General features: G+C 39.3%; 1 protein-coding gene across 2 annotated transcripts in view; it reads right to left on the reverse strand.

Annotated features, from left to right (window-relative positions):
- The window catches only part of LOC127430023 (conserved oligomeric Golgi complex subunit 6-like), a 104,957-nt gene that overhangs the window by 36,010 nt on the left and 44,582 nt on the right, over positions 1-24,365 (reverse strand). For both annotated transcript variants that reach the window (XM_051679432.1, XM_051679431.1), the window contains 5 exons: positions 19,275-19,366; positions 12,480-12,544; positions 11,189-11,280; positions 10,798-10,915; positions 762-893 (listed from right to left, as the gene is read on the reverse strand). In XM_051679432.1, the coding sequence (XP_051535392.1) occupies positions 762-893; positions 10,798-10,915; positions 11,189-11,280; positions 12,480-12,544; positions 19,275-19,366 (499 nt within the window). The remainder of the gene's footprint in view (positions 1-761; positions 894-10,797; positions 10,916-11,188; positions 11,281-12,479; positions 12,545-19,274; positions 19,367-24,365) is intronic.

Raw genomic sequence — 24,365 nt, forward strand, 5'->3', positions numbered from 1 at the left:
TTTCTTGAAAGGGAACATCTCTTTTTGTACTCCATGGAATTATTAATTGTGAAAGTTGTTAGGCTATTTGTTGTTCATGACAAATACTATAGTTTATGTTTTAAGAACGACTATGTACATTAGCCTAACCACAGTAATGTGGAGCCATCCATGGTCTGACCTGTGGTTATGGCCTTACTATTACAAATGCCACAGTTAAAAAATGGAAGGCCAATGGTAAACTTTCATGAAGGCAAATACCATTTAGAATGGTTAATGGGGTTAAAAGGGGTTCAAATCTGGACTTCCATGGACAAATGGAAAAAAAAATTCTATCTTAGTCCTGTTCTAACTGGTCATGTTTGTCTTTAGATATTCTAAGAGATTACTTAAATCATTAGGTCTGTGTCCTGCTAAATTTTACGGCTCATTTGATCCAGTTTTGTTTTTGTTGTTGTGAATGCATAAACACCATAACTGGCAACTTCATCTTTACATATTGTACATCAGGGATGCTACAGTATTCTTGAAAAAGTTGAAAGATTTTTAGCCTTTGGTACACATCTTTGTTTTGAGTCGATGAAGGGGTACTTGAACTTCACTGATGCTGTTGTGGGTGTACTTACAGCAAAAAAGGTTGGGAAACAATTCTGTACATCATTTAACATAAATAAATAAATATATAAATGCAAAGTCTGAATGAGATGAGTGAAAAGTCTTTAAGAATAAAATTGTGGCTTCATCCACTTTGGGATTTGCAACAAAATATGATCTAAATTCACCTGGGCGAAGTCAGCTTGACGGGCATCAAGAGGCAGAACTGAGGAATCATGGGAGGCCAAAACATCTCTGAGGAGCGACAGAGTCTTAGTGAGAGAGGCAGTGGGACCCAGATCAGGGGGAGGGAGCTCTACCTGAGAGAGAATGAATAGGGTCAGTCACAATGAATCTACCACATAGATGCAGCATTACACACAAGGAAAGGTTTTCCTTTACAGATGCCATTGTAGAAATGCACTGTTCGCAGTGAGTCACGATTAATTTACTCTGCGAGTGAAAGTGTCCAATTGCAGGGAATTACTGAGATAAAGCATATAAAATTTGGCTGGTCATTTGATCTCAACATGCGGCACTCGTGAATGTGCTGCCAGCAACATATGTAGAATAAAGAAGCTTTCACTCTAATGACTGATCATTGTAAACATATTTTTTAGGTCTGTCGATTTAACGTGTTAATTTAATGTGATTAATTACATGAAAAATAATGAGTATCTGCATAAAAAATTATGTAATTACTCGTTCCCCTGACCTGTACGTAAATTCCGTAATAAGGAATGTTCCTACCATAGGAGCAATTCAAGCTTGATGTACCACCTTGATGCAGTAGGGGGCAGTCAGCTCCAGCTGTACAGACAACATGTCTCATCAAACCAACAAGAGCAACAGGCAGCAGTCTTCCACAGACATGCTTTTGCGCTCAAAGGCAGCTGGACCGAGCTAGGATCTCGAGATGCATTTTTCAAAGTTTCAAACGCAGTGCTTATGATAAGAGGCGAGACGCTACTGAGACACGATGCAACCAAAATGACTCAACGCAACTCACTTTACTAAACTCACTTGTATTGTCACTACATCATTACACAAGTGAAATAATGTGTGAAAAGCTTATGTGTGAGGTCCAGATATTGCAGCCATACTTGTAAATACAATAAGTATAAGTACACTCAACAGAATAACAATGTACAGAATAACAATATGACAATGTACAGAATAACAATTTAACAATGTACACAATAAAAATATAACAATGTACACAATAACAATATAACAGTGTACAGAATAACAATATACAGAATGACAATTATCAATATACAGAATAACAACATAACACTATTCTGATTAAAAAAATATATAACACTATACAGATATTTACACAGTTTGCATGTTACACAATACACATTACACAATATACAAACTGAACTGTTAGAGGCAATTGCACTGAATTGAATTAAGTACAGTATACATAGTATACATAACATGCAGTGATGTGTGGCATATACAGTACTATTATTATTAATAATAATATATGTGATAAATATATACATATTGAGTCCAGTGAAATCCAGTGAATTTAGTGTTAAGGTCCTAGGCCCTAGGGTATGGTGTTTTTAGCAGTTCAGCAGTTTAATGGCCTGAGGGAAAAAGCTGTCCTGCCGCCTGCTATTGCGGGCTCTGATGCTGCGGTACCATCTGCCAGATGGTAGCAGTGAGAGCAGTCCATGGCTTGATGGCTGGAGTCTCTGATGATCCTCCGTGCTTTCCTCACACATCGCCTGGTATAGATGTCCTGGAGGGAGGGAAGCTCACCTCCAATGATGTGCTGGGATGTTCGTACTACTCTCTGCAGCGCTTTGTGGTTGAGAGCAGTACTGTTCCCATTCCAGACGGTGATGCAGCCAGTCAGAATGCTCTCCACAGTGCACGTGTAGAACGATTTGAGGATGTTGTGACTCATCCCAAACTTCCTCAGTCATCTCAGGAAGCAGAGCCGCTGGTACACCTTCTTCACTAAAGCCTCTGTGTGGACGGACCATGTGAAGTCGTCAGAGATGTGAACTCTGAGGAATTTGAAGCTGCAGACCCTCTCCACTGGTGCTCTTTCGATAGTGATGGGGCGGTGTTCTTTGTCCAGTCTCCTGTAGTCCACCACAACATCTTGTTGATGTTGAGAGAGAGGTTGTTCTCCTGGCACAAGCATGTTAGGGAACACACCTCCTCTCTGTAGGCCATCTCGTTGACATCTGTGATCAGGCCTACCACCGTTGTGTCATCTGCAAACTTGACGTTGGAGCTGTGTGTGGCCACGCAGTCGTGGGTGTAGAGAGAGAACAGGAGTGGGCTGAGAATGCAGCACTGCGGAGCTCCAGTGTTGAGGGTCAGTGAAGTAGAGATGCTGCTGCCCATTCTGACCACCTGGCATCTGCCTGACAGGAAGTCCAGGATCCAGCTGCACAGCGAGCTGTTCAAGCCCGGGTGTTGAATGCTGAACTTTAGTCCACAAACAGCATTCTCACATGTGTTCCTTTTGTCCAGGGGGGAGAGAGCAGTATGAAGAGTGAAAGCGATAGCATCATCATTGGAACAGTTGCCATGGTAAGCAAACTGTAGTGGATCCATAGAGGCAGGCAGCAAAGAGCAAATGTGATCTATGATTAGTCTCTCAAAGCATCTGCTGATTATGGGAGTCAGAGCAATAGGGCGCCAGTCATTTAAGCAGGTGATTTTAGTTTGCTTCAGTACAGACAAAATGGTGGACGTTGTGAAGCATGTGAGAACTGTAGACAGGGAGAGGTTGAAAATGTCAATGAAAACACCCACTAGTTGGCCAGCGCATGTTCTGAGGACGTGACCCGGGATGCTGTCTGGACCTGCTGCCTTGCAAATGTTCACCAGTTTGAGAGATCGGGTTACATCTGCTACAGAGACAGTAAGTGAACTAACCTCTGCTGTGTCGGTCGTGGGAGCTTTCTCTACGAGTGCGTGTTTTTCACCTCAAAGTGAGCATAGAAGGTGTTAAGCTCGTCCGGAAGAGAGGCGTGGTGTTTTTTTGGGAGTGTCTATTCTTTTTTATGTCCGCGGGTGTTAAACTGTAACTCCACTTTGTCCATGTACTGATGTTTTGCTGCTCTATTGACTTTACGGAGGGAATAACTGCCTTGTATTTGCTCCTTCTTGTTCCCGGAATTAAAAGTGGAGGTCCACGCATTTAGTGCTGCATGGACATCGCTGTTAATCCACGGTTTTCTGTTGGGGTAGATCCATATTGTTTTGGTTGGCACCACGTCTTCTATGCACTTCCTGATGAAACACGTTACAGAATCTGCGTAGACCTCGATGTCATCATCAGTGGTGGACAGGAACATCCCCCAGTCCACATGATCAAAACAGTCCTGTAGCATAGAGTCCAACTGGTCCGACCAGCACTGGATCGTTCTGAGGGTGGGTGATTCCTGTTTCAGTTTCTGCCTGTAAGCGGGCAGAAGCAGAACAGAACAGTGGTACAATTTGCTGAATGGTGGGTGGGGGAGGGACTTGTAACCATTCTGGAAGGGAGAGTAACAGTGGTCCAAAACCCGTTCTCCTCGCGTGTTGCACGTAACATGCTGAAAGTATCTTGGTGTATTGTCCTTAAGTTGGCTTTGTTGATATGCCATGCAACAATAAATGCAGCCTCAGGGTGTGCGGTTTCCTGTCTGCTTATGTTACCAGTTCCTTGAGTGCCTGGTCTGTGTTGGCTTGTGGGGGAATGTACACAGCTGTCATAATAACAGACGTGAACTCCCTCAGTAGCCAGAATGGTTGACACAGTAGTGTGAGGTATTCCAGATCAGGGGAGCAAAAGGACTTGATAGAGTGCACGTTCTTTTGGTCGCACCAAGTGTTGTTGATCAGGAAACATACACCTCCTTCTCTACTTTTACCTGAAAGATCTTTAGCTCTGTCCGCACGGTACACGGAGTACCCAGTGGGCATGATAGCCGAGTCTGGAAACTCCGTCGACATCCACGTCTCTGTGATAATGCAGCAGTCCCAGAGATCTGGATGTTTCATTTAGTTTTCTTGGGGTTATACAATTTGACAACCCAAACTAACCTTGCCATGCCTTGAAAGGGGTCCGATATTTTATACAAATGTTAGAGTTATCTGGCAGTAGAATGTCCAAGCTGCCTTTTTCCATAAAATGACAGTGAATAGTGACCACAGCTGTCCATGGTCCTCATGCACTTTCATTGTATGAAAAGATCAGCTTGGACATTCTGCTAAATGTCACTTTTTGTGTTCCGCTGAAGAAAGAAAGTCATTCAGGTTTGGAATAACATGAGGGTAAGTAAATAATGACATCTCCCTTTGATCTTAATTGAATAAATGATTATGGATACAAAAACATATTATCATTTCTGAGCAGTTTCAGACAGAGGAGGGATCCTGTTAATTTCAATAACATCTCTTTTAAGTTCACCTGCTAACGTTAAGTTTAGAGAGCTGTATTTACCCTTGTAACTCATGATCAAGACTCTCAGAATCAAGGCAAACGTGTCTGACAGCGAGACTGACACCTCTCATAACTGACTAATAAACACCCTGCTAGGCGAGCAATACCCTGCTGCCTCTAATAGGGCTCATTAGCTCTGGCTTGTGTTCCTGGCACTGCGCTGTGTTAGTGAGCGAGACGTTACGTCCTAAGCCAGAGGTGATTTGATTAGCACGCTGCTAAGGCGATAATTCTCTCAGAAGTGTGGAGCGGAGGCCATCTTGTTCTGGCTATTGATCCACTTGTCGATGAAGTGTTTTTTCAAAGTAACCTGTGCGTGTTCAGGGATATTTTGGGGCTAATTTACAATCCCTGGTGTGAGAATGCTGTTTTTCAGCCTAGTGATAAAACACAAGGAAACGAACTAGCTGATGAGAGAGCGAGGGACATTTCCTTTAGAAAGTGTTGTGTTGACTTCAAGAAAGTGAGAATCTGATTGGCTGCAAAGTATTTGAATTGTGCCATACACCTTTGCAGCTCCAAAAATCACATAAAGAAAACATGAAAGTAATCCATATGTTTAAATCCATGTCTTCAGAAGCGCGTGTTTGAGAAACAGAACAATATTTAAGTCCTTTTTTACTCTAAATCTTCACTTTCAGATGTGAAAGTAAAACTAAACAGGCACCACATGTGACTTTCAGATGTAAAAGTAAAAACAGAGATTTAGAGGAAAAAAGGACTTAAACTTTAATCTGTTTCCCACCCACACGTATTATATCGTTTCTGAAGGTATGGATTTAAACATTGGAGTCATATGGATTACTTCTGTGTTTCCTTTATGTGAATTTTGGAGCTACAAAAGTCTGATCACCATTCACTTTGCACTGAATGTGTTATACTCAAAGACACACTTCAGAAGTTAATCGATCACAACTTTATTAGCGACCGCCATTTTTCCACAACCCCGTTCGCTCCCCTCAAAACCTCCACACACTTCTGGTTACTTCACAATAAGAGCTTCCCTTTTGCCCTTCGGTAAATGGTCATGTGCAATCTTAAACAGATAGTCACTTGTTCAACTGTTTATGATATATCCAGCACAGATTTTTAATGTCTGAAACTTAAACTCTCTCTCTTCAAAAAAAATAAATAAATAAATAAATAATGAAAATTATTACATATCTTCCAATTAAACCCTGTGACTTTTAAACAACAGAACATTCTGAACAAACATACAACCTAGTATATTTCAACAAGTTCTCTTGAGTACGACTCAAAGACAGACTTTGTTTTAATCCAGTTTCCATTGTCCTTCACTCAGTGCCTTAAGTAACTGGCAAGCTGACGCCCTCTTTTTCTTAAGGCAGTCCGCAAGTTGTTCTTTTGTGTTGTACCAGAGTACTCGCTCAATTTTCTGTGTTTGGACAAGTTCTTTGATGCTACTTATCTCCAGGCAGAGTCTTTTCTCAGAGACTGATTTTGTGGACTTAAATGCATCAGCAAGTAAATGATTGTCTGTGACACAGATTATTGGTGGAGCATATTCAGCATCACCAGTAGTTAGTTCTGAGAACAGTGTGGCCAGAAAAATAGCATTGTCAATTCCATCAGACATTGCCAATGTTTCACCAGCAAGTGTCTTCCGCACAATAATCTAGACTCACTTTGACTGCCACGAAAGGGGTGGGAATTTTCCATTTTCTCCCATTAGAACAATCAGGTGCCCTCCTTGTGTGCCTCCATCTTAAAGATTTCCAAATGAGGCATCACCGAACACAATCATCTTAAGAGCACTGTCTCTGCCCAAGTGTTGGAAGTTCAGAATTACCTTCTTGGACTTAAGTTTGCACACTACCCTGTTTGCTTCATGGATTGTCTGCACAGTTGCATTTTTTATGTTTGATGCCAAGTTGCTAGCATCAAATATGACATCTGGCCTGCTCTGCCTTGCCACTCAGAGAATCTGGCCTATCTTGGACCTGAGCTGATCCTTTTCCTCCTCACTGAGAGATGAGTTTTGTTCCACACCTCGTGAAGGATCCATATGTATGGGCTGCATGTGCTGAATGTAGATTTCCTGGTGTATTTGTACTTTTCTGTCAACAGTCACAAAGTCTATTCCCACATAACAGAAGTGATCATGCTCCTCATGTCCAACTTGGAAAACAGATCTGAGATGCGGTATCACAGTTGTGGAGAAACTCTGCATGCCCCCCCCATATGAAGTCATCCACATGACAGGCAAGCACCCCAGTTACAGTGCAGTCCCGATCAAGCCAATAAAAATCAGCAGGATCAACCTTGGACATTTTTCCTCCTGCTTTCAGCACTATTTCCTTCACTCTGTTGTACCAGTAAATGAAGCATCTGCCAGACCATACACACACTTTTTGAGCTTCCATAATGTTCCTGCACAGGTAGCCTCAGAGGGAGGCCTGATGTAGATGTCACGTGACAGTTCTATTCCCTGTAGAAATGCAGATTTTATATCCATGGAATGAAGTGTCTACTGTCTTTGACAAATAACTGCCACAAGCAGTCGAAGAGACTCTGAAGCACATGTGGGTGAATTCTTTTGCAGCTCTAACACGTCTAACTCCTCAAAACCTCTGGCCACTAACCGTGCTTTCGGTACCAGTCCAGTGAGTGTTTCCTTGAGGGTGCACAACCATCTGGTGGAGATGCAATTTTGTCCCTCATCCTGAACTTCCTCGAACACAGTTATCTCTCCAACTCTTTATCTCTTCTTGTTTGGCTAGGTCAAAGGATAGATCTTTTGTTACCCATACATCCTCACTGACATTTGTGGTATTAACATCAGTAACAGTAGGTTCTATCTGAAGACTCTCTAAACTTGATAAGTCAACTGAATCTTTACTGCCTGCAAACAGTAACATTAGTTGGCCCAATGAGTACCAGTTTTTGTATTTACCAGTAGCTCTGTACTTTTGCTGTGTGCCACTTTGCAAAGCCCCACTGTCTCTGTATTTCAGAACTTGCCCTGTTTTTAGACAGACATCAGTTCCCTGCTCTGTATCACTATGTGTCCCTGTCATCACTTGTGTGTTGTGCTGCTTCATTCTGCCCCCCAGTGGATGCCCCTGTGTGCTCAATTTGCATCAAACTCTGCTGCATCTTGGTTACAGTTTCTATTCCCTCCATACAGTTGACAGCAGCTTCTGTCATCTCCTGTCTTTGCACAGTGTTTGTGTCATTTTCGGCATCATCCTTTATGACATGTTGATCTCCGCTGTCTGTATTTACTTTTCTTAGTCTGAGGTAGTGTACCCTAATGCAGGTTCCTCCATGTCTGACAAACACCACTGCACCATCCTGGCCAATGACAACTCCTGGTCCTTTCCACTCTGGACAGTCAACTCTCTTGTAGTACACTTTGTCACCCATTTCATATTTCTCATCTGTCTGACGCAGTTGTTCACACAGTGCTCTTCGTATTCTTTCAGAACATTCTGCTTCTGTGAAAGCCTTTCTTGATTCATGTAAAGCAGAGATGTGTTTTGCCACCCATTCACTTTTTGTGGTGCCCTCTAAAGCTGGGGGCTTGTCGGTTAACACAGAGGGCAGGTTGGGATTCTGTCCAAACACCAACTGATGAGGACTGTAGACATGGACATTTTGCATGGTGTTCTTTGCCGTAAGAGCCCAGTCCAATGCAGTGTCCCAGTCACAGCCGTTACTTGTCTTCTCCTTCATTATGATCTCTGTAAGTGTTTGGTTGTGACGCTCCGTAAGTCCATTGCTCCACAGGCTGTATGCTGCTGTTGTCTTCATTTCTATGTTGAAGTTTTCTGCCATGTCTCTCACCTCATCATTGTTAAATTCTCCCCCATTGCCACTGAACAGTTTCTAAGGTGGACCATGCACACTTATCCAGACATGGACAAAGTGTTTCACTATTTCAGAGGACTTCTTCGTGGTTAGGATGCTGTCTGCACTAAACCTTGTGAACTGGTCAATAATGTGGAGATACCACACACCTGGTTCAAGTTCATGCAGATCTACTGCAACAGTTTCATTGTACTGAGATGCCAGTGGTAGGCCAACAGCAGGCTTTGGTTTGGTCTTACTGTATCTCTGACACATTTCACATTCACTCACAATTTTTTCCAGAATGACTACATTAGGCATCTTTATTGCCTAAGCTAGTAAGAAGCCTCTGCAGTCTGTCAGCAGAAGCATGACCAAATTGTCTGTGACGCTTCATCAGAATTTTGTGTTTTTCTGCTGAGCTCATTTTTTCTGAGATTGTCAGTATTTCCTCATCACACTGACTTTGTACATCCTCATCCTTTTGTTCCTTTAGAGTGACATCTTCAGCAGCTATCAAGACAGTCATCACCTTGAATGTTTTTTTTTTTTTCATTGTCCATAATGTTTACACAGTAATGACCAGAGCTTGTAAAGTCAAGTTTTACAGGTTGACTGAACATTGCTGCACTGTCATTCTCCATATCCAGCACTGTCCCTGCTCTTTTCATGGATGCCTTGCTCAAAAGTAGTGGAATCTTTGCTGGGACAACTTCAGTTTCAATATGACACTTAGTCTGTCCAATATTTGCAGGAATTTTTAACTTTCTGGTGGAATAGACCACTATTCCATCCCCAAACTTAAAGGGTCTATGACTGTGTGTTTCTGTCTTCCTCAGGTTTTTTTTATCTCATTTTGGCTTAGTTCAGTGATGTGTGCATGCAGTGTCTATTACTGCTGAGCCAAAACACTCTGTCATAAAGATTTCTGCTTCAGTGGATGACTCTTTTGTATACAGAGTAATGTTGCACTCCTCTATATCATCTGTTTTACAATCTTCAGTCAGTTTGACTTGCTCACTTCTGTGTGGACAGTCCTTGGCCCAGTGGAATGTGCTTTGACAAACTGCACATTTTGATCTGCATCCATACCTGTCCAGAGGGTTAGTGCCAGGCAGTGGTGTCTTTAGTTGATCATTTTGCGACCATGGCTCGCTCCTCTGTCGACTTTGCTCTGTTACATATGCAGTTTCCTGGTTAATGCCCACTGTAGAAGCAGACTTTCCTCCGAAAATCCTCTTCAGTACTGACTTCACTGACGCAAAAGTCAAATCTGTACATGGTGTCAGAGCTAACTGTCGGTCTTTCACTTCCAAGCACGCAGTGTCCAGCCATTTGAATGCTAATACGGCATCAGGAAGCTCCATCTTGTATTTACGATTTTGTTCAAAATCGATTATATAGTCTGTCATGGAAACACTGCTATCTTTCATAATCCGGTCAAAGCCTCATAAGTTCGGTCCTTTTCTTCTTTGAGAAACAAATCATTGAGTTTCACAAGTAAGGTGTTCATGCCAGTGTCCTTATTCAAATCATCTACCGGTATTTCCATTGCCATTTCTATCGTTCTTCCCAACAGCGCCAAAGCCACAGCAAGTGCTTGTTTACTTTTCTCAAGTTCCCTTCGGAAAATGGTCATGCGCAATCTTAAACAGATCACTTGTTCAACTGATTATGATATATCCAGCACAGAGGTATACATATGCATGAATAAATGTTTTAATGTCTTAAACTTAACAGAATGGACCTACAGAGCTGAGATATTCTTCTAAAATTCTTTGTTTTCTGCTGAAGAAAGAAAGTCATACACATCTGGGATGGCATGAGGGTGAGTAAATGGTGACATAATTTTTATTTTTGGGTGAACTATTTCTTTAAGCATTGAAGATGAATAGAATTTATGTTGGACTGAACTTATTATGACTATGAAATGTCATTATGTGCCAAGTACTCACTTTATCCATGAGGCGACTGGCGTGGAGACTGAGACTGTTGAAGAACATCTTCTTACTGAGCATGTGAAACTCATCCATGGTCATCAACAGAGAGGACACGCTGGTACCCATGATTCCACTGCGAAAACCACAGACACATGCATTCAGTAAAAAAGAGGAGCATCTTGAAACATTGAAGGCTAAGGCCAAAACTGGATTTATGTTTTGTTTTTGTTTTAGTTTGAATTCTATATTGTTATGGCTGCTAAATAAAATGTTACAGTTCTGGAGCCAAGCAAAAAACAACACCATGACAAATGACTGATACATTTTGCCCTTCTGTCAAGTGTAGTGTGACATAAAGACAATAAACCCATTATAAAGGCTATTCACTAAGCTGTGGTGTTTGTACCTGATGGTGTGATGGTAGAACTTGAGAAGATTGGAGAGTTTATACAGAAGAACAGCACCTGGCTCAGCAACAATCACCTGTTCAATACGTACCTGATGAAGGAATAAAAAAACACAAATCAAAAAACAATTTTGAGGTCCACATATGCAAGCCAGTGTGAGCATGCTGAAATAAAAAAAATTCAAATATGATACATAGGCCTAAGGAGAGTGAAAATCTGCTAAAGGCCCGGCACACTCATGACGAAGTGCTTCTTCGTTCTTCGCTCAGAGCCAAAAAGAGGTTTGAAACAGCTGAGCAAAGACATGCTGTTTGTGAACATTCAGGCACCGGTCACACCACTGGGGTAGGCGTTTAGAGGAGCATTTAAAAATGAGGATGCTCAAGACTACATGTAAAACCTTAACTAATGTGACATTTAAATGTGTTATCAATGACTTCATGCCTCAAGATCAGTAAAAGAAGCTGTTTTAACCACTCGATGATGATTTAAAATAATATATATGCAGTAGATAATGTGTAATTTGTAATGTTTACCTTTTGCATTCATGGTGCTAATGTGCTAAGAAGCTATCAGTGGCCACAAAATGTGCCGATTACACTCTGTTATTGTACTTTATGTTGACACTGATACTCCTGCAAAGATGGGTGTATAAAATATTGCTAATGGGTGGAATACAGACAAAAGAATGATTAAAAGAGATCTTCCTCTGGGCAGATGTGTGAATGGCTTTTGGCTGCAGACGGCATGAGTTTAGCAGCATATAAAACAACAGAGTGAATGGGTACTTTAATATATTTAAGTAGATTTGATTTCTTTTGTAGACTAATTTTAAATCACACATACCGATGATGTGGACCAATAGCAGTAAGAAGGTGTTTAGCAGCCAGTAAGAAGTTTTCCTGAAAGTTTGCACTGACGAGCTGTTACGAACCAATGAAACAAACTAAAACACCTTTGTTTTGGCAAGATTTGCATGAAGTGTGCAGGGGCCTTAAGAAATAACATTTAACCATTCTGACTTCATGAGCTCTTTAAATACAAGTCTTCTTTCTTAATGAATGCTTATCATTTGAGTTGATATTCAGATTTTTTTAATTTAGTCCTTTTCGCCACATTTGTTGATAAGAATACTCGAGAACACAGGAAATGATGGAATGGGATTAAGAAATGACACATACTTGAACTTGCGTTACCCACATGATTTCCACGGTTCAAGTGCATGACATCAGTTGATATATTGAAAGTTTAAGTGGCAGTCAGTGGTCATCATTTCCACATCACTCTCACCTTGAGTGGTCTGCACACTCCTTCGGTGATGTGGCCAACTACTTCCTGCATGTTTTCTTCAACCCCTGCACAAACACAGCATGACAATTTAACAACCCAACAAGTACATTCAGGAAGTGAGATATACGGGTCAATGAAGTGACACTATTAAGTTAATAAAAAATATATTTTTAAATGCAATTCACACAAAACGATTCCTTAAATACACCTCTATTATGATGAAACTGTTTTAGATTTTAGTTCAGTAATTTTTATCAGGGCTGTCGATCTAACGAGTTAATTCAGTGCAATTAATTATTTAAAAATTACCCATTAAAATTAATTGAGTACTTGGACCGTAATATGGAATATTCCTACCACTGGAGTAATTCAAGCTTAAAGTTCCACCTTTTTTCAGCAGGGGGCAGTAAGCGAACCTCCAGCTGTATAAGCAACAAGCAGCTGTGAAGATAACAAATCACACTCAGGCTTGTTTGACACTAGCGACGGCACAAGATGAGAATGCGTTCTTGTGTTCAAAAGCAGCTGGACGGAATGCAATTCCGAATGCAGGGATTTCAAGACTTGTTTTTCTGAGTTTCAAACTACGTTTAACTTGACACAGCAACTTAAATATGCAGTGTTTATGACACAATGCAACCAAAGTCAGAATCTCCAAAAGCGTCCGTCTGACGCAAGTGTACATTTACATGTCTTTCGAAAAACCCTTATAATAAATTTCAGAGAGATTGATAAATTCAATTGCAAAATGGATTGCTGTGGATGGTCAGCCAATGAATATGGGAGGCAGATTCTGCCAATTTTAAATAAATTAATAAAAGGATAAAAATTAAAACCCGATTAACCATTTCATTATTAAAAAGTGTCTGCAAAATATGTGCCAAAATAAAAAATTAAAAGCAGCAATTATCAAGGTTCAAGTGGCATAGGGCCTTGAAATGCATGTGTCACGATGTTAAATCATTATTCAGATAGATTGTAAGCACCTAAAATAGAGCTAAAGTAATATAATTGTATTTGTTTATTTTTTATTTATTTTAATATGATATTTATGATGGTTTGGTCAGCATGAATAAAAATAACAAGCAGCAATTACAGGGCCAAGCAAACCATCAGCATGTAAGGAAATATGATTGGACTTGGATTTCTGATTATGATTTTGAGAAAAACTGTAAAAAATTAAATAAATAGAAATGGTTGTAAAACAAAACATTTCATGATAACTTTTGCCCAATAGGTGACACTTTATTTAATAGGTGATATTTTTAATAGGTTATTTATGGGTGTGACAACCAACCCACAAATTTCCAGGTCTCACAACCGCACTCTCGGCAAACCTGTGCTGTGTGAACGGAACCATATTGGACAACTAGTTGTTAGTTATGTACAGTGAGAGACATGCTGCACTGTAAACGCGTGTGTCTCGTGTTTCATATGGGGTTTTGTTAACTCACCGAAACTGAGAAATGAGCTGCGAAGTAATGAGTTGTTTAGTTGTAGCGTCCCCTAGGGGCGGAATTGTACTAAACTTTGCTGACATTTTCTAAACGTCCTGTTGACTATGTAAACCGGGTTTGGTTATGTTTGGAGTTTGCTTTGAGCAGATATAGATCAATTACTCAAATTGCATTAAACCGAAGGAATTGTATCATTAATATCTTCGGAACATTTGTACATATCAAAATTCTTTTGATAATTTTTTGTCAGGGGTCTTTTTTGTAACGGTCTAGGAGGAGTTTGAAAAAGCAGGTTTTTCAAAAAATTAAAAATGCCAGAAAACATTATAGACGGAAATGAAATCGGAGATATACACTACCGGTCAAAAGTTTTGAAACACTTGACTGAAATGTTTCTCATGATCTTAAAAATCTTTTGATCTGAAGGCATATGCTTAAATGTTTGAAATTAGTTTTGTAGACAAAAATATAATTGTGCCACCATATTAATTTATTTCATTATAAAACTAAAATTTAATAATTTAAAAAAAAAGTTTTTGAAATTGATGACTTGGGCCAAATAATAAAGAAAAGCAGCCAATAAGTGCCCAACATAGATGGGAACTCCTTCAATACTGTTTAAAAAGCATCCCAGTATGATACCTCAAGAAGTTGGTTGAGAAAATGTCAAGAGTACATGTCTGCAAATTCTAGGCAAAGGGTGACTACTTTGAAGATGCTAAAATATAACACAGTTTTGATTTATTTTGGATTTTGTTTAGTCACAACATAATTCCCATAGGTCCATTTATATTATTCTATAGTTCTGATGAATTTACTATTATTCTAAAATGTGAAAAAAAAATGTATAATAAAGAATGAGTACGTGTTTCAAAACTTTTGACCGGTAGTGTACGTTTTGTAGGGCTTGACTCAAGAATTTTGATTCTAGCACTTATTGAAACATAAGTGCTAGAATCAAAATTCATTATGGCCCAAAAAACTTTTGCCTTTGTTATAGGGCCACCTTTAGCCTATTGGGGTGAGAACATGCATAAGAGTTTATTTTGTGAGTACTACCATTCTTTGTACTTACGTTCATGAGTTATAATCATTTAAGTTAAAGGGGCCACTCCCACCTAGCACGTTTTAACGTAACATTCTGACAATGAATAGAAAGTTCTAATTTATTTTGATAATTATTGATATTGGGACTCCAGAGAATGTCTCTGCACTTGTTTGGTTCCAACCGGTTGAACAGCCTAGGAGTAGTCGAAAAAGTTTTTTTTTTTTTTTTAATAATCTCAACTATTTAATGAACGATTTGATTGACAACAATGGTTCTTGTGACAAAGTTGTTCAGAAAGAGGAGATCTATCATATGATATGAATAACATGTGTCTGTGTGAAACACAGTAGTATATACAACCATTTACTTGCATTTTAAACACGATAGCGCCTCCTGGAGCCAATTTGTTTTTCAAATTTTGCACAGGCCAAGAGACAAATAGGCGTGCCAGGTTTCATTCCGATCTGCCTTACTTAACCCTATATAAAAGCTGCTGAATTTTGATTGGTCGATGGCGGCAATGTTTTTCAAGATATGCGACTGTCCTCTTAGACCTTGATGGCACCTTGGACAAAGACACTGCATGCAAAAAAGTCAATCGGACAAACTGTACCATAAGTTCATCCAAGTTTGAAACTTCCTTTTTTCATAATTACATCCATATTTAGCCTATAAGCATCCCAATCGAAATGAGACACTGACTTTGGTGAAAATAAATTCATCAGGCACATTCCATGAGTTTGAGACACTCTCACTACTGGATCGCGGCATAGCATTGTCGGTGTGGAACGCTTATGATTATGCCATATGCCAGATCCAAGCAGATCAAAGGTTTCATTTTCATTTTGCTGTGTTAGGAAAGATAGCGCTTATTACTTATTAAGCTTGCTCTTGTGCAAATAAAACAAATCACTCATATATGCCTTCTCTCAATTTGATACTATGATAGAGGGGATTTTGGGGTTTTAATTTGCTGTGATGGGAAACAATCCAATTAGACTGAATTAACGTATTTATTTTACCTGTAACATCTGCAAAATCAAGCCTGTTGAAAGCATGATGCACATATGGGGCCGCAACTGGCTAAACTGATGCCCTACACCAGGGGTCGGCAACCTTTTTGACATGGAGTGCCAAGGGCATAGATTTGGCTTGAACTTTGGTGTATGGGGGGGGGCGTAAAAGTGTGAAGAATTTATGAGTTTAAATATGTGGTATAAATAATGGTATAAATATTGGGGGGGGGGGGTTGTACTTCCCCCTGGAATCTACGCCCCCGTGGAGTGCCATTTTTTATTTTTTATTTTCCTGGTCAATGGCTGTGCCAACCCCTTAAAAATTACATAAAATGTATTTTAAATTATAATTTTAATTTCATCCTATCAGCCCTTGTAGCCAGGTACATTCAAAATGTTTAATAAAATAAAAATCTAGTTAAAGATAATTAATACATGTTTTCCAGTTTTTCCACAATACAGTGATAAAAAAGCAATAAATATATTAAAAAAAAAACATTATTTTTTATTTTAATGAACAGGGTGTGCAAAACCTACTACTTCAACATTCTGGAATTCAGTTGTCACTTATTATTATAACCAAACAATTATTATTATTTTTTTCTCCCCAATTTGGAATGCCCAATTCCCAATGCGCTTTAGGTCCTCGTGGTGGTGTAGTGACTTGCCTCAATCTGGTGGCGGAGGAAGACTCTCAGTTGCCTCCGCGTCTAAGACCGTCAATCCGCGCATCTTATCACGTGGCTTGTTGAGCGCATTACCGCGGAGACATAGTGCGTGTAGAGGCTTCGCTCTATTCTCCGCAGCATCCACGCACAACTCACCATGCGCTCCATTGAGAGCGAACCACATTATAGCGACAACGAGGAGGTTACCCCATGTGACTCTACCCTCACTAGCAACTGGGCCAATTTGGTTAGGAGACCTGGCTGGAGTCACTCAGCACACCCTGGATTCGAACTCACGACTCCAGGGGTGGTAGTCAGCATCTTTACTCACTAAGCTCCCCAGCCCCCAGTTTGTCAGTATAATATAATACAGATTTATTTTTATAACTTTGAGGATTTGTTGTATGCAATAGTAATATATTTCTGTCTTATTTCAAGTTTCACCTTCATCCGTTCGTGCATATGTGAGTGAGAGCACATGGGCGAAACAAGTTTGGAAGGACTGTATATATTTTCGTAAATTCCAAACCTGAACGCAAAATCCTACTCGAAGAACTGACTTAAAAACACGGCGGACCTCTAACGTGGGGCGCTCTGAGAGCGCTTACAACAGCGTATTCACGCCGCACATGTACTCAAAAAAACATGTCACCCCTCAAGCGGTTTCTGCTGAGCTTTCGTACCGATGTCCGGGACCCTGTGCCCCGGGGTGTGACCATGGTTTAAGGACGGTGTACCTATTTGCTGGGTTTGAAACCTCAAGGATTAATAGTGTTGTTTTCCTTATTTCATCACGTGTTGTTCTGAACACAAAAAGAAACAAATGAAACACAGAATGTAGGCTGTCATCCACGCAGCCTAACCGCTGCAAAGCGGGCGCGTTTACTAGTGTGATTAACCGAACGTGAAGCGCTGCCAACTCATGCATGAATCGCTTGCACACGTTTTTGTCACAGCTTTACTTTTTGTTTAGCCTTCCATTCAGCTCATGAAAACACGCTAAGTGATTATGAGGATTACATCAAGATGTAGATTGGAATGCAGGTGCGGAATTTATATAAATAAAATGGTCTACTCCTCTCTCGCCATTGCTGCTGTGCCAGTGATTACCCTTCCGCGTGCCAATGCTGGCACACGTGCCATAGGTTGCTGACCTATGCCCTTCGTAGAGCTCCAGGATGCGTGAGGCGATAGTCTGTGTTCCACAACTGCTACCGGGTCCTTGAATACCGTATAACATGCGAGTAAGGGCAGCCGGTGGAGTTTCTGCTGACCCCCTAGGGTAAGATGATGTCCCCCTAGGGAGTTGGTGCCCTACGCAGTAATATGGCGGCGGTAATGTGCACATATTTACAAGTGTGATTCCTAAGCTATTTTCATTTATTCAGCTGGCTGACGAAACAAAAATCAGTTCTGCATTTTTCTGTAATGCTTGGTATTTTTAAATGTGAACTTGATGTCACAACTCTTGATGCCCAAAAAGCACTGTATCGTGGATTCTCGGCTTCACAGAAGGACACATCAAATGAACACCTCCTTTTGCAACCTCTCTGCACCCCTAGTGTGAGAAGCACTGTATTAAAGTATCCTTTCTTGAGCACCACCCACTCATTAACATAGAATTGACATGTTGAAACATGAAAATGAAAATTTAAATTGAAAAATAAAAGATACAATTAAAAATAAAATTAAAACTGAACTTTGCACTTGTATTTAAATTCTGTCACTATTATTGCGTGAATATTAAGAAAAAGCTTTGTAAAAAATGTATTTGCAATTTCTTATTCACATTTGCCTTTTCATTTTAACATTGGCAGCCTTGCCACGAGATTGTCGTGAAAATGAAATGCCAAATCATCAATTGTATTTTATTGTTTAATTGGACAGAGTTGATGCATTGTTATAGTGAAAATGAAATGAAAATCAAATAATTTAATATTATTTTTAATTTTGGCACATATTTTGCAGACACTTTTTAATAATGAAATGGTTAATTGGGTTTTCATTTTCATCCTTTTATTCATTTATTTGAAATTGGCACAATGTGCCTCCCATAAATGCTCATAGATATGAAAATTTTAAAAAATATATTGCATTCTTAATCCACTTTTTGTATTGTCTTATCAATGCTTTACTCGTCTGCCACTATAATGTAATGCTTTTTAATGATCTGAATTACTTAATTATTTATATTGTATTTAATAATTATTTAATAATTATTTATTGATTTATTGTTAAACTGAGGGGCTTTCTCAGCAAATATGTATATATGTGATTAAATGTGCTTATTTCGATAATTAATCTGCATATATCATGTAAATAATTAAATTTGCCCCTAATATTGACATTTTTTATTTTAAAAGTCAAAATTTTACTTTTTCCAAGCCTAACAACAGCAATTCCCTGATATTTTGGGGTTTTCCATGACTGTGAGAACCCTGTATTTAAATATTTAACAAATAAAAAATAAGAATAAAAATATGAAGTGGCTAAAATAACAGATTCATTAATTATATTAGGAACAAACTAGCTGTGTTACAACGCACCACTTGCTTCCAATGTATAAGCAGTGATTGCTCAGTAGAGTTTAATGGAACGATATGTACCTTGCACAGTAACCTGTTTGAGCAAAGCTTCCAGATGTTCCTTCTCTGAGGCTGTGGCTTGATGTAGCCAAGCCAGCATGTCCCCAACATACCTGGTAGAATGATTATATATAAAAACAGACATATACGCATGCATATAGATAAAAACACACAGAAACGTTAACTAAAACCCACTAAACCAACCCTTCATAAAACTATATTGTAATGAGTGATGGCTTGAAATGAGAAATGGCTCAAATCCCTTCTTCAATGTAAGCCTATGGGGTTTTTTGGCACATTTTATCACTCGTCAGGTGAAAATGTTAAGTCCGATCACTAAGAAAAATAATAGCACACTTCTGCTCAACAAGTCACACGATTTGAGGTATAATTCATGTCTGTAGCACAAACAGTGCAGGATGAGTTACAAGTTAAATACTTAGGGTTTGAGCCTTGAGCAATAACCACAAGTATGAACAACAGTGATAGTGATGCTTGCCTTAGAAAACACCACTATTATTAAACAGATGGGGCCAAGCCTGCCACAGGTGGAAACTGAATGGCTAGATAATTCATTACTTAGAACATTGCATCTACATATCGAGAATTGGAGTTACATCTAGATGTGTTATAGATTTTCAGAGAGCTGAGGCTATCACCCAGTCGGCTATCATTACATTGCCTCAGTATCCTTTAACACGGGACACTGGGTGGAAGTGGCATTCTGAGAACCGCTGCTTCCCACTTTTATTGACGTTCCGCCAAGAACCTCATGTTCTCTCCTCGAGTTCCAGACGGGAGGGGGGAGCAGGGCGTTCGAAAGCTTGACAGGGGTTCTGGCCTAGAGCGTGTACTGCGATCCATAGATCTCAACAGCCCAACCTTTGTCTGAACTCACGCTAAGTAATTCTCTGAAAGAGGAAGCACTTTCCTGAGAGAGTCAGGTAGGGTCTAATGTGCTTACAGGCTGAATTGGATTTGTAGCTTTGGTTGATGTAGCAGTGGCACACAGAGGCAGGGTTATTATCATTTAGAATTTATTTGTACTATTTTTTTAAATTTATTTCATTTTGTTTTGTTTTTTGTTTTCGCTGACGTTTTCACCATGACCACACTAGTTTTAAAATATACGTTTTACCCTTTAATTAAAAAAACTGCCCACCTAGGCAAGATCTACTCAGTTTACTCAAATAAAACATGACTGATATTACACACAGATCACTTATATTGGCATTATATTCATGCTGTATAGCCAGAGTGGAACTGGCTCCCCCAGCTGAGCCTGGTTTCTCACAATTTTGTTGTTGTTGTTGTTGTTGTTGTTGTTTTCATTAACTAACATCTTATGGAGTTTTGTGTTACTTGCAACAGTACACTTTGGCTTGCTCTCTTGGGGCCTAAAGACAAATTATTTTAAGGCATTATTTGCAATCAAGTTATTCATTTAAACCGCACAATGAGGTTTTACAAACATTACAGAATAATCTTCTAATCCAGCATTTTTTTATTTATTTTTTTATTTTTTTGAAAAGCGCTATACAAATAAAAATGACTTGACGTGACACTAATCCCTTTTAGTTTTAAACGTCACTGGTTTCCAAAGTATGCAGTAATGGAGAGCGTTTTGTTTTTGCTCTGTTTTTGGTGGAGGAAAATGGCATTCTAGTGTGGATGACATGCATAAGCATGTTTTCGACAGAAAATGTTTTAGTGTGGACATGGCCTTAGTGTTTTAGGGCTGGCAAAGTTAAAACGTTTACTACAGCACTGTTTTCACTATCTAGTGGGCTGCACGATGTGTCAATTATTTCCCTTGACATTCGCAATTAATTTCAATTAATAGAATTTACATTAAAATACTTTTTTTGGTGGGGCATTTGCATGCATTTGCTACACATCCAAACAGAGAAATGTGTTTCTGAATGAACTGTTGTTTTATACATCAGAAAATAAAAACATTGACTGAATGGATAAGTTCACATTGACCCGTTCAGCAACATGAAAAACAAAACTGCTATTCAGATTCTGAACATATTATACGCAGAAATTGAGCAACTGAACATGTCTGAGACACAATACTCAACCGCTGAAAAATTTATAAAAATAAAATAAAAAACATGGATATTGATAGAAAAGAAGAACATTCGGAAGCATCGGAACTAGACCTAAAAGGGATAGTTCACCCAAAAATGAAAATTCTCTCATCATTTACTCACCCTCATGCCATCCCAGATGTGTATGACATTCTTTCTTCTGCTGAACCCAAACAGAGATTTTTAGAAGAATATCTCAGTCGGTTCACACAATGCAAGTGAATGGTGACCAAAATGTTTAAGCTCCAAAAAACATGTAAAGGCAGCATAAAAGTAATCCATAAGACTCCAGTGGTTAAATCCATATCTTCCGAAGCGATATGATAAGTATAGGTGAAAAACAGATCAATATTTTAGTCCTTTTTAGCTAAGTTCTTCTCCCTGCCCAGTAGGTGGCGATATGCACAAAGAACGAGAGTTGCCAAAAACAAAAGAAGAATGTGAAAGTGGAGATTTATAATAAAAAAAAGACTTAAATATTGATCTGTTCTCACCCACACCTATCATATCACTTCTGTTAGATCTTCTTGTATGTGGCTGAACAAATATCAGGTGGCTCGCCAATGTCTCATAGTTCTTCTAATACATAAAGAAGAGTAAGCCAAACGAAGTACTTATGGGGAAAATAATTCATTTATGTCGATCATGTAGCATAGCTCTTCTGAATCTTAACCCAAAGTTCTGTCTGTGTGCTGTTATACCTGCACCTTCTATGTTGTGTTTTTGCTCTTAAGCATCTCTGATGTTTCTTCTTTTCATGCTCAGTGTCCATGATCTTGCGCCTCAATTTTGGATTTGGATTGCAGAGTTCTGAGTTTGACATTTCACATCCTGTGCTCTTTCAATCTTTGCTGACTATTCAACAATCTGGATGAAAGCTGTTCCAACGCTATCCCAGTCATCGTAGCGGATTTTAAAATCTCTAGAGATTTCAGGTCTAAGTCCATTTACAAACGCAGTTTTAAGAGGCATGCTAGTATCTCTGTCAAGATCTTAATTTTCATTCACAAGCATTTGGTCTGTCAGAGGGGAACAATAACTGTAGTTTGTTTGCTGTGTTTTTTGCTGTGACACTGGACTAGAAGTTGTTGTTAGCCAGGAGATTGTGCTGCACTTCTCTGACAGTTAAGGTAAATCTTTTGGGCAATCCTGCTTCAGTTTCAGGCTTTTGACACTTTCTGACTGAGTTGCTAATATGTGGGCTGTGGCTGTACAGCAATTAGTACTTAAGTAGTGAGAGAACTGTAGTGGCAGCCCTTGTATGCAGCCCTCTTCGTGTGAAGACCTATCTCGGGTAAAGCCCTGCGATTCTACCTGCGATAGTCAACCAACAAGAAGCCAGCCACTATGCTAAGTTTTGCCCCTTTCTCTCTTTTTCTCATAGTTATTCTTTATTCAGCTCGTAATATGTATTTTTGGTACATTCCTGTTGTCTCATGTAGGCAAAAATCTACACGCACACACAGTAGACTACACACTCCAGAGCACCTCATGTCATTTAGCATTGCCTCTCCACAGCCCCTCTCCATCTCTGTTGGACTGTGGAACTGCCAGTCAGCTGTCAACAAATCTGACTTCATTCCAGCCTTTGCCAGTCAGTCAAACCTCAATGTTTTAGCTCTGACTGGGACATGGATCTGCAGAGACAACACTGCAACTCCCTCAGCTCTCTAAACTGACTTTGTCTGACTGGGCGGGGTGGTGGAACTGGTTTGCTAATTTCAAACTCATGGAAATTCACTCCGCTCTCTTTTCTCTGCAATAACACAACTTTTAAATATCATGCCATTACTGCCACTAATCCTGCTCAAATCCACTTTATGGTCATCTATCGCCCCCCAGGTCAACTAAGCAACTTTGTTGAAGAGCTAGATGTATTGCTGTCCACATTCCCTGAGTATGGCACACCGGTGGTGTTCCTTGGCAGGGTTGGGTAGTAACGGAATACATGTAACAGGATTACGTATTTAAAATACAAAATATAAATTACTGTATTCCACTACAGTTACAATTTAAATCATTGGTAATTAGAATACAGTTACATTCAAAAAGTATTTTGATTACTGAAGAGATTACTTTGCTTTGTATTGTCATTTGTTTCATTTAATATTTAGTCCTTTCAGATGGAAAACATTTATACATATAAATGATGTGATCCAAAGTGCATTTGAACAGCGGTGAAACACTTTCTTATGATGTGTTACATTCATACGAGCAGACAGAGAAGTACGTTTCAAGTAAGTCTGGAGAAGAAATAGAAATAAACCTTGTGTAAATTGTCAGCTTTACGCTAAGCTAAAATGCTATTTTAAAATCCATTTTACCACATACATGATCATATATTTTTATCAAGAAAATTCACGTTGGATCATAATTTCTTCTTTTCTAGTAAGACCTTTGATATTGTTTTCCTGTACAAATATCTAAAAATCCTTAAAACAAGATCAATTTGATCTTATTTTATAAACAACACTGCATAAGATATTTGGGTTTTTCAGAGAATGTATTTTAAGAGTTTTTATTGTCAAAACAAGTGAAAAAAATCTACCAGTGCTGAAGAAGTAATCCAAAGTATTTAGAATACGTTACTGACCTTGAGTAATATAACGGAATACGTTACAAATTACATTTTACAGCATGTATTCTGTAATCTGTAGTGGAACACATTTCAAAAGTAACGCTCCCAACCTTGGTCCTTGGGGACTTTAACATCCACCTGGAAAAACCTCAAGCGGCTCACTTTCTAGCTCTTCTGACCTCATTTGTCCTTACAAGACTGCACACCCCTGCAACTCATAGAGCAGGGAAACAGCTAGACCTCATCCTTACACGAAATTGTTCCAATAATCCCCTTGTTACCCCTCTACATATCTCTGACCATTTCTTCATCCAGTTTTCTGTTACTCTCCCTTCTTCTTTACCTCTTACTCCACCTGTGGACTCCTTCCACCGCAACCTTCGCTCTCTCTCACCCACTTGCTTATCTTCCATAGTCTCTGCATCCCTTCTCTCCACTAAT

The sequence above is a fragment of the Myxocyprinus asiaticus genome, chromosome 39, assembly GCF_019703515.2.
Source record: "Myxocyprinus asiaticus isolate MX2 ecotype Aquarium Trade chromosome 39, UBuf_Myxa_2, whole genome shotgun sequence".
In the NCBI taxonomy this organism is placed as follows: Eukaryota; Metazoa; Chordata; class Actinopteri; order Cypriniformes; family Catostomidae; genus Myxocyprinus; species Myxocyprinus asiaticus.